This window comes from Carassius carassius, chromosome 17 (assembly GCF_963082965.1).
Source record: "Carassius carassius chromosome 17, fCarCar2.1, whole genome shotgun sequence".
Classification (NCBI taxonomy): domain Eukaryota; kingdom Metazoa; phylum Chordata; class Actinopteri; order Cypriniformes; family Cyprinidae; genus Carassius; species Carassius carassius.
Genome location: NC_081771.1, coordinates 16,351,403 through 16,365,438, shown reverse-complemented (window position 1 = coordinate 16,365,438; position 14,036 = coordinate 16,351,403). Strand labels below are relative to the sequence as shown.

Here is a 14,036-nt window from a genome sequence, read left to right as displayed (position 1 = left end):
ACGCAGGTGGAAAAAAAAGGCTACAGCTGTCTTACGATATTTTAAAGGAAGGTTTGCACAAATATCAAAAGACTGTTAAAACTGAAAAGTCTAAGTATTTATCAGATATTATTTCTAACAGCTCACACAAGCCTCGTATTCCTTTCAGTACTATTAATGCTGCTTTGAATACTCCTCAGTCAACTTGTTTGGAGTCCTCTCTTGAGATGTGTAAAACTTAAAAAAAAAAAAAAAAAAAAATATATATATATATATATATATATATATATATATATGTATAAAACGTTTTTACTCAATTGCAATCCTTTTTAAGTCAACATGGTTTGCAGGAAGTGTTTCAGTCTGGTTTTAAATCACTCCACAGCACAGACACAGCTCTGTTGAAAGTTTTTAATGACCTGTTACTAGCTACTGACTCAGGTGATTATGTTGTCCTCATGCTCCTGGATCTTACGGCTGCATTCACTGTAGACCATAACATCCTGATTTCATCGGTTGGAGCATTGTGTTGGAGTTAGAGGAAATGTGCTGGAGTGGTTTAGATCTTATTTGTCTCACAGATGTTTCTTGGTCCGCATTGGGGATTTTGTGTCATCCTCTGCATCTCTCTCGTGTGGTGTCCCTCAGGGTTCCATTCTTGGAACTATGTTATTTTCATTATTTTTACTTCTGTTAGGGAAATACGGCATCTCATTTCATTGTTATGCAGACAACACCCAACTTTATCTCCCTTTGAAACAGAAAGATGCAAACTCTATAGCACCACTGTTGGTCTGTCTTGAGGAGTTTGGAGTCCTGGATGGCTTCAATTTTTTTTTAAAGTTCAATGAAGAAAAAGGCCTCCCACAAACATTTACAGATGGTACAAAATGCTGCTGCTTGTCTGTGAACAGGCACGCAAGCCTGAACAAATTATACCCATACTGGCTTCTCTTCATTGGATTCCTGTTTGTTTTAGAATTGATTTTAAGGTTTTAGTTTAATGTCTTTAAATGGACTGACATCAAGTTACATTTCTGATTTAAAACAACCGCATGATCTATCAAGCGCACTTAGGTCAGCTGACCGTTTACTCTTGTTTGTAACTCGAATAAGGCTGAAAAGCAGGGGTGACCAGGCTTTTGCTATCACAGGTCCAAACCTTTGGAATAACTTGCCCCTGTATGTCAGGCAGGCCCAGACACTTGCTGTTTTTAAATCCAGTCTTAAAACTTAATTTTATACTCTGGCATTTAACTAAGTATGATGTTTTATGCATTTTGTTATTTTTAATATCTGTTATTTTTTGCTGTGTGTAATTCTTTTAATTTATTTTGAGTATGCTTGAACAAACAATTTTTGTTTTAAAAAAAGTGCTCTATGAATACATTTTTATTTGATTTGATTTAAAACATCCATTAGCATTGTTGAAAAAAATTGTTTTTTTTTTTTTGTTGTTGTACATTTTTCAGAATTCTTTAAATGAAGTTCAAAAGATCATATTTATTCGAAATAGCCATTTTCTAACATTGTAAAATGTTATAAATATTTTGTAAATTGTGTACTGTCACTTTTTGTTAAATTGAATGCACACTTGCGGAATAAAAGTATTTTTAAAAATCATACTGACTTGAAACTTTTAAATGGTGTATGTAGGTGTAACATGGATTCTTACAGATTTATGGAGCTCTACAGCTTTGCTTCCAGGATATTTAATACTGTAGTTAGCAGGTTTTCTTATTTCCCATGATAACTTTCTATAATTAATAGAAACAACATATAATGAATTGCATTTTGTAAGTAAACATGGAATATTTAGCTCTGGTCTTTTAAAATTATTTCTGACTTTTGCAAGAGTTCCACTGCAGTCAGCTAAATTAATCTCAACACCTTGGCTGAGTTAACAGTGATTTCAGTGATACTGCAGTGAGGGCCTTAACCCCCTATTGTTGTTTGCATTCAGTGTTTTTCTAATGTAATTAGAAGTTTGTTTAGCTAACTGTAATTACCCCCCATCAAAAGTGCTCTGAATAACAGCTACCCCCAGGAGGGTGTGAGCTACTGTTTTGAAGTATTTTGAAGCATTTCTAGGTGTTCTATAGGTGGTAATAGTTTAAATGTGTTTTTATGCTTGTTTAGTGCCATGTACTGTAAAAGTGACTCATAGTGCATTAATATTGCAGTGCATTAAGTGGCATGAGACTACTGTACATGGGGACAGGACTGCCAACCTTAGGAATACATAAGTGAACAGTTTTAAGTCAGTCTGGCAAACGGACCAAATTTAGCACATTTGGTTGGTAGACTTGATTTAAAAGTTTGTAAAGATGGTTTTGAATCAATTGATGGAGTATCTGATTATTTACAGGCAAATATCATAAAAGAGATGTATAGCGTAGAGTAACACTTTAACAAATTTCATGACTGGTCACCTTGCTATTTATGTAGTGCATAAAATCACATTAGTTATTTGAGCTGAAATGGGATTTAATGGCATTTCTTCTCTATCACCTGATGTATGATTCATCACCACATAATGACATTTAAATATTCACAAAGAAGTGGGTTGGTTCACCCCTATCTGAAACAACATTAGTGTATTCAAAACAAATCTACACCACTCATCTCTGATAGATACAAGCTGTAAACTGTAGTCTGATTGTTTCTCATGAGACTGTCATAGGGCCATGCTAGAGGCTCTTTGGCTGCTGAGAAGGGCTCATTCTTATGCAAACAGGGACTATGGATGCTACTAGAGAGAATTCAGTGCTCTAAGGTCATTGTAGAACTATAACGAAAAATCCCTCAAAAAGCAAGAGAGAATTGTGTGTCTGGAGGCTCCATGTTTCAGTGAAAAGTCATCATATTTTCCTTGTTATAGTTTATCATGTCATCAAAAACTAAAATTATTAAAGTTTTTTAATGTATAGGTCATTTATCTAAATTTATTTAAATTAATTAAATTAATTTAAATTAATTGTGCTTCGTTACTGAATTAAAATAACTAAATAAAATGTCTGACCTGAAATAATTACTTTTGACTAATGTTCTTAGGTGTTATCGCCTGTTTCATCATCACATTTGCACAGATTTCAATTAGATGCATTTAATTCCCATTTTACTTATTTTAAACATTTAAGTAAAATAAAATGACCTTATACATTAAAAAATACTTATTTGTCTAGATAATGTGTAAAAAAATACAATTGTGAAAAACAATAACAATGAAATAGCTGCTTTGGAAAACATCTAGGTCTAGTGCTTCGCAACTCCTTAGGGTTAAATCTTAAAGGAAGAGCCTGAAGACGGGCAACACCTTCCCAAAAGTAGGGTGTGGTTTTGGACTCAGGTATTGGACAGGTAATTTCTCAGGACCTCCCTCTTCGACCCTGGTATATATGGCAATCCCATTGAATTCCTATATAGAGACTTTAAGCTTGTCCCGTTCACCTCTGTAGACCACATCACACTTTTAGGGGATAAAAGAAGAAAAACAAGGGGTAAGAATCCTGGAGCCTGTGGAGCAAACAGCGGCTGCACTGCTCAACCTCAGCGCCAATATGTTGTACCTGGAGACCAATCCTCCCACATCTTACAGTGAGGTAAGGTCCTTGTGCTACCACTGCCCATCTGGAGATTGAGCTAAATTCTGGCTTCTCATGGAACCCTCTGGAGTAACTGGCAAGAGTGGCATCAAAAGTAGGCCTTGTAAAGGCTTTAGGATATATATTGTGTATCGTATGTTTTTTTGCTTCTTATGTTGTTAACCAGAAGCATTTGACGGGACGCTGTTACTTATGAATATGTTGTGATTTGTGGTCCTAGTGTAACACGTTGCACATGATTGAAAACATTTTTTTATTATTGGCTTTGATTTATATCAACACTTTAGAAAGTGAAATGTTTGCATTTAATAAATCATTGGTTTGAACTGTGATAACAAATTTTACAATGATGTGTGGGTGTGAAAAATCGGACGTGTGTCTATACAGATAAAAATCAATGTGTATTGCCGTAATGCTATTTTGTCTACGGCGTCCGGTGCTCTTGGGTTGAGTCAAGGTATTTGGCAAATAATGCATGTGTCTGGGATGGTGAGACTGATAATCTTGTTTGTATAGAACAATGGGCTAAGATTGCTTTGAGAAAGTACTAATGGAGTCTACTTTTACTTAAGCTTAATATCACTCATTGAATGTTTACCTTTGTTTACAAACCGTTGCAGGGATATATATATATATTTGTGTGTGTGTATGTGTGTGTGTGTGTGTGTGTGTGTGTGTGTGTGTGTGTGTGTGAATACATTTTTCGTTATGTGCAATTGCACTAAAGCCTTTCTTTTACTTAATTTGTGCAATTGCACTTAAGTCATTTCAAGTGATTGCAGTGCTATATCAGGAAAGGGGAAAAAAACAATTAATAGTACTTTAAGCCCATATAATTGTGTGAGGTGTCAAAAGGATCAGATTTCATAGCTAAGCTTGAATTTCGTGTCCGGTTGCTAATGTGTTTTCGAATTGTCATAGATGATAGTTATCAAATTTCCAAAGTTTTTCTTATTTTTTTTCTCACTGCAGAAATATGCCAACACTGATACATTGAATGCACATTTATTTATTTGACTTTTTTTATCATTACAGATTTTTTGTTATTAATTAAAAAAAAAAAATCTTCAGCTGAATAAGTTGTCAAAACATGAAACAGAACTTTCAGTATAATGTATAATGCAACTTAAGCTTATATCTAGATCATTCTAAGCCATCTAAGATAGCGGCCGGATCTGTGTTCGTTGTTTAAAAGCACCCCCATTGTTTCCTGACAGGTGGTAGTTCAGACTGTGATTTCAGTGCTGCCATTCTCTTGCACAAAGCTGTTGTCAACACAACACCGTTACCTCAGAGACAAACCTGTTGGTAGAAACACAGTCCAGTCAACCCCCCCCCCCCCCCCCCCCCCCACAACTGTTGTTTTTAAAGCTGTCTTAAGGTAACCAATCCACTGCCCACACGGCTTTGATTAATGCTTTTAAACGCTCTGTTTCTCACTCTCTTTAATCATGGTAGGGGTTACGGGTCCGTAGACACGCATGTTTTGTGTTGTAAGAGGAGACATGGAGGTGCAAGGAATTGGAGAAAAAAGATGGTACTGTTTATGCAAATGTTTTAAATGATGGTTCAAATAGATAAAAATGTGGTAACTTCTTGAATTTGTTGCTTTTCAAGTTTTTTTTTTTGAGGTGAGGTGAGGTTCGATTACTTATAGTTTTACGTTAAGGTTTGGTTTTGCTCTTTGACAGCAGGTTATCCCTAAAGATGTGTCCATCTTTTTCTCATCGTAAGGGCTTCAGGTTAAACTCCCGCTTGTCTGACTGATAGATTCTGGAGCCACTTTGAAGAATATGTCCATCAAAGTGAACCTGAGAAGTCTAGGAATTGTAATTGTTTTAACTATGGTGAATACAGATACAATCATCTGCTCTGCCCAGCCCACTGGGTATGAAGCGTGAAGAAAATAATAACACTCCCACCTAACCCCCCCACCGCACCCCAATTTAGTGCTTCATGCTTTCTACCACTATGGTCACTCATCAAGGCCTCACAGATGTTCCCAACACCCATCCCGAGTTACAAACTGCCCAGGTCACTGGAACACACCCAGGAATGGCAGCCACCTCCACCCCCTCAGGCAAGGGCAGTCTCAGCTCTTGTCGCTACTCTTAAGTTAGGAGCCCTCATTTTGCTCTCAATCTCTAGACTTAAGTAGTTGTTAGAACGAAGTAGTAATTTGGTGGTTTTGACCATTAGGGTTCATCTTGTGGAAACAGGAACAGACAGGTAGCATTCGAGGTTGAAAATCAACTGTAATGCTGGCACTGCTGACATCTACAGCACATTGTTAGAATCTATTGTTAAAAGATGCAATGGCAGTTCTCTGTTTTGCCCTGGAATTCAATTAAAACCTAAACAGAAATCTTGATCATTTGTTATTTTATTGTAACATAAGAAACCGATAATTATTGAACTTTAAGATTGTCTTGATTTTAGAAACAGCCATATCCTTGATTGGGGTACAAGAGGGTTTTTTTTGTAAACAAGCAGAATATGCTGTATATATTATTATAGTATTACATTTATGCATTTGGCAGACCTTTTTATGTGAAGCACCTTTGGATTGGATTTCAGTTCATGCAATCCCTTGGAATCAAAAACATGATATGTTGTTGTTGGTGCCATTTTCTACACTTTTAGCACCCCCACTGTATATAAATATATAATAAATGTATAAACTTAAACTGGACAATATTGAGGTCAAGGGTGTCTTTTCAAAAGCATTATCTAGTAATTGCAGATTACACCTGCATTAGTATTATTATTGCTACACTTTTCCCCCATTGGTATTATAAAACACAGACATGGTTATCTGATTTATGATTCTGCTTAAGCATCTTGACATCCCAAAGGCTCACTGCCCAAGGAAGCTATAAACAGGCTGGTATTTTTAAGAGCAGCTAAAGCAGTTGTTATATGGTTGTTGCTTTGTGGAGGAATAGTATTTTATTAAAAAAAAGGTGCTAGAGAAAATCACAATATGATCGAAAAGGTGGAGTAAATACTACAGTTGTACTGGATGTTTTCTGTATACACAATTTTGAAATGATTTAGTAGTTTCTTAATATTTAGCACACTTAATAAACTTTGCCTTGATATTATTATCAGTGCAAACTTCAACGCTAAGTATCGCTAAAGAGTCTTAGAAATGAGGAAGTTTGGATAGTTTGACAGATGTGTCCTGTATGTTAAAATAAAACATAAAGCACAATTACATATGATATTTTATTCTCAAATAACTTTAGATTTTTTTGGAAACATCTGACCATTTTACTATACACTACATGAGACGAGCTATTGGGGTTAGACTATACATGAATAGGCAAAGATGTTATTTACCAGTGCATTCTTTTATACTTTACAATCTCTACTTTTAAGCCAAGAAATTATATATATTATTAAATATATATTAAATATATATAGCTTCATTACTTTTTTCCCCTCTATTTTTTTACAGCTTACAGGCTGGTGCAAATTGTTCTTCTCATTAGTTTAAGTAAATTCAAACAAATGCTAATGTGCTAGTAACGGTTTTAGGTAAACAGTGCACTGCTCTACACCTCCCTAGTGGGATCAGACACACAAGACTGACTTGCGTGGCCTTACTGTCTCTAAAACATTCCATTATGTCCTAATTGCTTCATTGTAAAGGATGTGTTTGAGAAGTGCTGTTAGGCTGGAGGGTACAGCTCTAGTGTTTGGTTCCTCTTTGTGTGGGTATACGCTTCTTTTCATACACCAATAGACCTGGTCTATTGTTTCTTCAGACAGGCTCTTAAAAGCCTGAGACTCATTGTTTCCAGAAGGCTGAGCAGACTCGTGGCACACACACACACAATGACCCCTGTCTGTACATCGCAAATGGCACCTCGTTTCTAATGCCCTACGGCACTGTTCGAGAGCTTTGTTGAGGTCAGTGATTTGACCCACTCTCAGGTGTGTACGTGTACAAAATACATAATTATAAAAAGGTCTATATTTAATCTAAGACTAAACTTTTTTTCATCCCTGAATAAAAATGTATTAATCTATTTTAAACATGCATAAGTCATGTTTATTGCATATTTTACCCCACTAGTGATTTACCTGAGCCACCAGCAGCATTTTGTGTGAAGGAGTGAAAGAGAAAGAGACAGGAAAAGAGAGAGAAAGAGGAATAAGCGTGCAAGCTGGACAGCTGTCTCCATCCATGCCTGAAATAAACAAGGGACACGGTTGAGATTAATGACGGTCCAAAGATCCATACAACCATGGCACCTCATCCAGGAATTTAGTGTGTATAAATGGAAAGGAATGGACTAGAGGAGTGGGGTTGGAGAAGGCTGGCTTAACTCCAGAACATTCTTCCTTCTCTCAAATGACAGTCATTTTAATTCCTCTCTGCGCCTTCACTGGAACAAGGCAACAGGAGCCGTGTGAACTGTGTATTGCCCATTTACAGCCCCCCCCCCCACAGCTGTACCCACCTTCCTTTGTTATTGCTGCATCATCCAGTTCATCTAGAGTCTTTATTCATTCCTACAGACCTCACCAACAACCATAGAGCAATTAAGGCAGGCTAAATACTTAAATGGTCCTAAATTATTTACATTGTAAACAACTGCAGTTTCACACCTATAGAATAAAAATGACTGGGATAAAGAAAGTCTTAACTGACACTTCAAATTAACTCGGCATTAGCTACTTATAAATTTTAAGACTCTGTTAGTCCATGTTAGGCTACTTTAAATTTCTTGGATCATCACTTACTGAATCATGGCTTTGATTTTTTTTTCCAATAGTTTAGATAGTGTTTGATAGTGATGTTGACACTTTAGATAGTGATGTTGTTCTTTAGATAAAGTCATCTAAGTGACAGCATAACTAGAAAATTTACATCCGGTAAATTATTCCTTTGGTAAGTCTTCTCATCTGTTAAAACTGACATATCTACGGCTGTAATAGAAGGACATCTACTGCCATTCTTTGCACAAGTACACAGACAGGGCTATTTGATGAACAGTTTGATAAGAACATAAAGAACATAACCTCTTGGGTCAAAATTCTCTTTGACTTACATATACTATACAAAGACTTATTTAAGTCTGCCAAGCACTGGCTGTTATGCGCATCATCTGTTTCTCTAAGCCCACCATTACATGATAGCCTTATGTATTAACATCAAAAGAAGCTGTATTGTGGCAACAACTCATTAATATTTTGATGAATATTGCGTCTTTGTTCGTATGACACTCCTAAAACCATAAACACTTGAAAAGATTTTAGACTATTAAAAATGCTCTCTGTTTTTCCTTTAGCCACAGTATACAAGCCTGGGGCTTCTCAACAGCATGGATCAAAATGGTGGCTCCACCTCCACCAGCCCCTACAACAACGAGCATGCTCAGAACAACGTAGCGGCACCATCACCCTACGCCCAACCCAGTTCCACCTTCGAGGCCCTGTCTCCATCACCTGCTATCCCATCCAACACAGACTATGCTGGCCCACACACCTTTGATGTGTCCTTCCAGCAGTCCAGCACAGCCAAATCAGCCACCTGGACGGTAAGACATAGTGGATGTGTATGAGTGACTATTATATAAAAATGTTCCATTGTTATATATTCAGTATTGCTAGTAAACTACAAGCAAAATCCATTTATACCATTATACCCCAGCACCCCCCCCCACCCCACCCAAATAAAAAAAATGAAATTTTTCACTTCATTGGGCTAGGTATTGGGGACAAACCCATTCGGGAGCATAGAGAGGAAAGCATGTTGTTCCCATTTATACATGGCATTTGTCTGTGAATCGAGTGTTTTTTGTATTAAGACAATGTATTGTGGTTCTATGTTACACAAACATCAAGACTCTGTGATGTGCAAAAAAAAAAAAAAAAAGCAGTTAATTTCTGTTGTCAAGGGTACTTCTTCCTCCAGGAGGAGAGTAAAGTTTTTACCTGTCCGATCTCACCTTTAGGCATTTCTGTGATCTGTATGAAAGTTTTTAGGTACAAAACTCCACCTGGCCAAGGAAAAAAGGCAGGCATAGGTTTAAACTCTTTATAGGTTTAAGTCTTTTTTGAGTGTTTGCACAAAATGAGTTGAAATAGATGCAACCATATACAAAAAAAAAGTTATTAATTAATAATAACATGCATAAAAATAACTAAATAGTTTTGATAAATTTATAAAAATAAATGATTAAATAAATGAAAATTTCGGAAATTATAATATACGAAAAGAAAATTCTATCCAAAAAGGGCCTTGACTGACCCCTACTGGCGAGCTATTTAATGGTGCATGTCTTTTTCATAAAACGCTATGTCCGCATAGCGGAAACTATGCGCATCAGTGAGCATTACAATAGCTGTGTCACTGTCACTGTTTTGCATAGATAAGTGTCACCTAAACCAACTAAAGCCGCTAGGCTAGTTGTAGTAGCACGGGAACAGGGAGCCTGATGTCTATCAACCAAAAAATGGCTTTCGGTTGGACAGCGCACCCTAGCGGTTGCTAGCTTGTTGTAGCTACTTAAGGTTTTAAATCTTATCTTCACAGCGTTATCTAAATTTAATGTATGTTGGCAGTAAGAACTATGACAGTTATGTCATTTTGTGCTTAATGTTGCTAAGCTAAATTGAGAGCTTCTGTGGAAGTTGTTTAATCACAAACATGAAATGAGATAAATATCTGTTTTTAGGCTATTTGATTCACAGACATTAGAAACCAATGCCTCATTAATCTTGAATTTGGCAGATTGTGGTCTTGGAAAACAAGTGAGTCAGTTGTGGTAATACTGTCTCACAACTTTGAGTAAATAAGTTGAGTGGATTTTGGTTTGCAAGTTACTCAGTGTTCATTGGCTACAGTGTAGTGTGGGATCGTGACATTTATACTATTCCCACAACAGCCCTTGTCATCCTCACCTCTTGATTTTACCAATACAGCAGAAGTTGTCAAACACCTCACAATTCTTAGAGCAGACTTCTGGGTGTGAGAAAGACACCACACCCTAGGTTGTCTCATTTAAGACATCCCTACTCATTCATATTTCCATTTCTCACTGTGTATAGAAGGTTGTGAAAAATATCTCTTCCTTTAATTTTATAACAATTTAGCCAAATGAAAGGCATTTTTGTGGTCTACATTTAATGTAACCCACACTTGTTCTTCGTATGCAGCTCAATCTACCCTACATATAGATTCCATGACACACATACCCACGCACACACATATTTCCTGGCATCGCATCCTACCGCTCCTCATTTACGGGAAAGCTTTTGCAATCCTGCTTTTTTTGTTGATGTCAATGATAAGACAAACCATACACAAACCTTTTTTTGTTCGTTTTCAATTTTCAGAGGAAACCCTTCCCCTCTATCATTTTCAGTTCCCTTTTTTTGGCTTGGTGTTTGCTTTGTTTGATGTTCTCTTGAGCAGAGCCTCCATTTGCATTTTCCTGTCAACCTATCAACAGCGCTTCCAACGTACCGCACAGTTTTGTTTGCCAATTGGTTCACTTGTATAGAGCGCTGTGACTGAAGGAATGCGAACACTAGAGTTGTTGTCTCAAGAAGTGAGCTGGTGATTAAAAGAATGGGTCAGTAATACTCGTGTAAATACTCCATGCCTTCCTCCTGAACCCTGCAGTGCCGAAGGGGCTGTTCCTTGCTCACTGAGTAAAGCTTGTCGACTGCGTCTCTCATAATGCCGCAGGACAAGGAGATGGGAACAAGGATAGAAGTTGGGGGAGGACAGAAGCGCTCAAAGAGATGAGTGTTCCAGCGAAAGGTGGCAAGATACGACTTGTCCATGGAACATCTGCAGGCCCGTCCCACGCCTCGTGAGATGGAGCTGAGACTTGTTTGTGTCAACGAGCCTGTCCAGACTCGTCTGACATTGCCACGTAAAGCCCTAAAACCTAGAGCAAGCAGAGGAAGAAGAAAGGAAAGGAGGGAGAGGTTAATTTACCAAAAAAAAAAAAGAAATCTGGGGTTGAAAAGATTTTTATTATAGGGAAATTGTTTCTAAGAAAGGCGTATCTGGAAAAGCTCACTTCTCTGACAGGTTCTGTTTGGAGATCCGTTGTTCTAGTTGTTTTGTGTCTTTGAACAATTTTAAAGACCAATGCAAGAGGTAAAGCTGGACTGAGTCAAAGAGAAGATCAGTCTGTCAGCACCAGTATAGCCGCCACGTCTGTTTAAGATCACTTGCACGATCATAATCTCCATCTTCTCATGCAGTTGAGATGCCATAATGCTACCTGAAAAGGTCAGGCATCTACTTATTAGACGTGACCTTAAATCCCACCTTTCGTGCAACAGCTTCAGAGTGTAATTGAACGAGAACAGAAGTGCAAACACCTTCATTTTCAGCGAAAGAAGAAATAAAGGTAGCTGTAAGGAAATAATTTGGCAGCACTCAGGGCGACCATTGAGCAAAACGAGGGGAAATCCAGCATAATTACACCAAAGCTTGTCACACGTTTTCTGGGAAAGATCACATTTCCAAAGCATATAATTTAATCACAGTTGCATTTAAATCTTGATATTTATGTTTTGCTTCATTGTTTTGTGCATATTTTTCACTTTGGAATCAAATGAAGTATATATGCATAAACACCATGCAAAGTTTTCAGGCATGATGAGTAACATCACAGCTGTTGATTCGCTATTCAAAACCATAGCTGCATACATTATGCTCAAACTAAGTTGTGCAAGCATGCACTAGAGCAAACATTTGTTGCCCGGTTTTCCAGTGCAATGCATGAGTTATTAGCTGCAAGAAATATTATTCAAGCAAAAAATATTAAGCACAGATAATGAGCAATTGCTTTTGAACTTTATTTTTGAACAGCATTGCATTTTCCTGTTGATAATTACATTTTTGCACCCTGTGCTCAAATTTTATTTCAAATTATTGTAAAGCAAAACTCTGTAAACAGGTATTTTTATCACTGTGCCAAAGAGGGGGGAAAACAGTTTATTTCTTTCCCAATGAAACAGGTTTTGGGCAAGACAACAGGCGTGACAGTACATGTCAGGTATGAGGTGGGACAAGACCAGAGGCGCCAGAGTGTTGGGCCAACCCGCCCTGCCATGCTGAGACACGAATACAGCCTTAGCCCGCAGCCCTGCTCTGTTCAAACACACACAAACTACATCTGCAAACTTGTCACAACACGTACAACACTGTATGTGTGTGCATTTGTTGTTGGTGTGACTGCGGTTTTACTGTGTGCACACATCTCTGTGTGTATAGAAATCTCTTGAAGAAACCAGTTTACACTGCCGTTCAAAATAATTTTCTCAAAGAAGTTTCTTATACATATCAAGGCTGTATTTTCAGTTTTTTATATATAATATTGCAAAATATTATTGCAATTTAAAATTATTGTTCTCTGTTTTAATATACTTTATTTTATTTATTCCTGTGATGCAAAGCTGAATTTTTATCAGCCACTACTCCATGTCTTCAGTGTCACATGGTCCTCCATCATTCTGATATGCTGATTTATTATCAATGTTGGAAACAGTTGTGCTGCTTAATATAAATATGAATATATAATTAATACTTTATTCAGCAAGGATGTGATCAGTTAAAAAAAGGTGATAGTAAATACTTTGATTTAGTTAAAACTGTTTATATTTTTAATACATTTTATTCAAAGAATGCTGAAAAAAGTATTTCACATTCCCAAAAAATATACAAAGAAAAAAAATAAGCAGTACAACTGTTTCTACACATACCGAATCTGTATTTGTGCAGGTGAGATTAGCATATACATGTTGACATTTAGTCTAGAACTACAGTAACATCATGTTCACACAGCGCACATGCCTCTGAACTTCCCGATTTCTCTCAACATGGCAACACGAGAGCTGTCAGTCAAGATATGGGAAACCTGTGAAACTGATGTTACTTATTTGAAAATGTAACTCAGATATCCTTCTAAATTGAAAAGTAATGCATTAAAAAAGTTATTTGGTTATGTAACTCAACCCCAACACTGCTATTTACTATTTGATTGTTGTTGACAGAACTAAGTTGAAGTACTAATATCACAAACTAAAACTGAAAGTAAATAGAAGAGCTAAATAGAAAAATAAAATGTCTTGTTTTTTATTTATTTATTTATTTATTTATTTATTTATTTATTTATTGTAAGTTTTTGGGCATATTTGAACATTAATCCTTGAACTTGTGGTTATTGTAAGGTTATTCGATTACTGAATAAAAAAACTTATTTGACAAGAAAAATAAAATGTCAAAACTAATTAAAACTACAATTAAAATTACTTAAACGAACATTAAAAACTGAAAATTGGAGATCTAAAAAATATTTACATGTTATAATGGTATATAATACAGTAGTTATATGTAAGGTTAATTTTGGTGTTTTTAGTATCATGAAGTAACATGAAAAAAAAACAATAAACAATCGTATATATTTATAAATGAAT

The 14,036-nt window shown here is 36.5% G+C and overlaps 1 protein-coding gene across 21 annotated transcripts in view; it reads left to right on the top strand.

The window, feature by feature from the left end:
- The window catches only part of LOC132161222 (tumor protein 63-like), a 42,869-nt gene that overhangs the window by 15,707 nt on the left and 13,126 nt on the right, over nt 1-14,036 (top strand). For 14 of the 21 annotated variants that reach the window (XR_009438110.1, XR_009438111.1, XM_059571121.1 and 11 more), the window contains exon 4: nt 8,885-9,133. Coding sequence is in view for 19 of the 21 variants with exons in the window: in XM_059571121.1 (XP_059427104.1) it covers nt 8,885-9,133 (249 nt within the window). In the remaining 2 variants the exon portion in view is untranslated. Of the gene's footprint in view, nt 1-3,395; nt 3,582-8,884; nt 9,134-14,036 lie in introns of those variants that run through there. The other 7 variants (XM_059571135.1, XM_059571131.1, XM_059571128.1 and 4 more) reach the window with 3 other exon arrangements.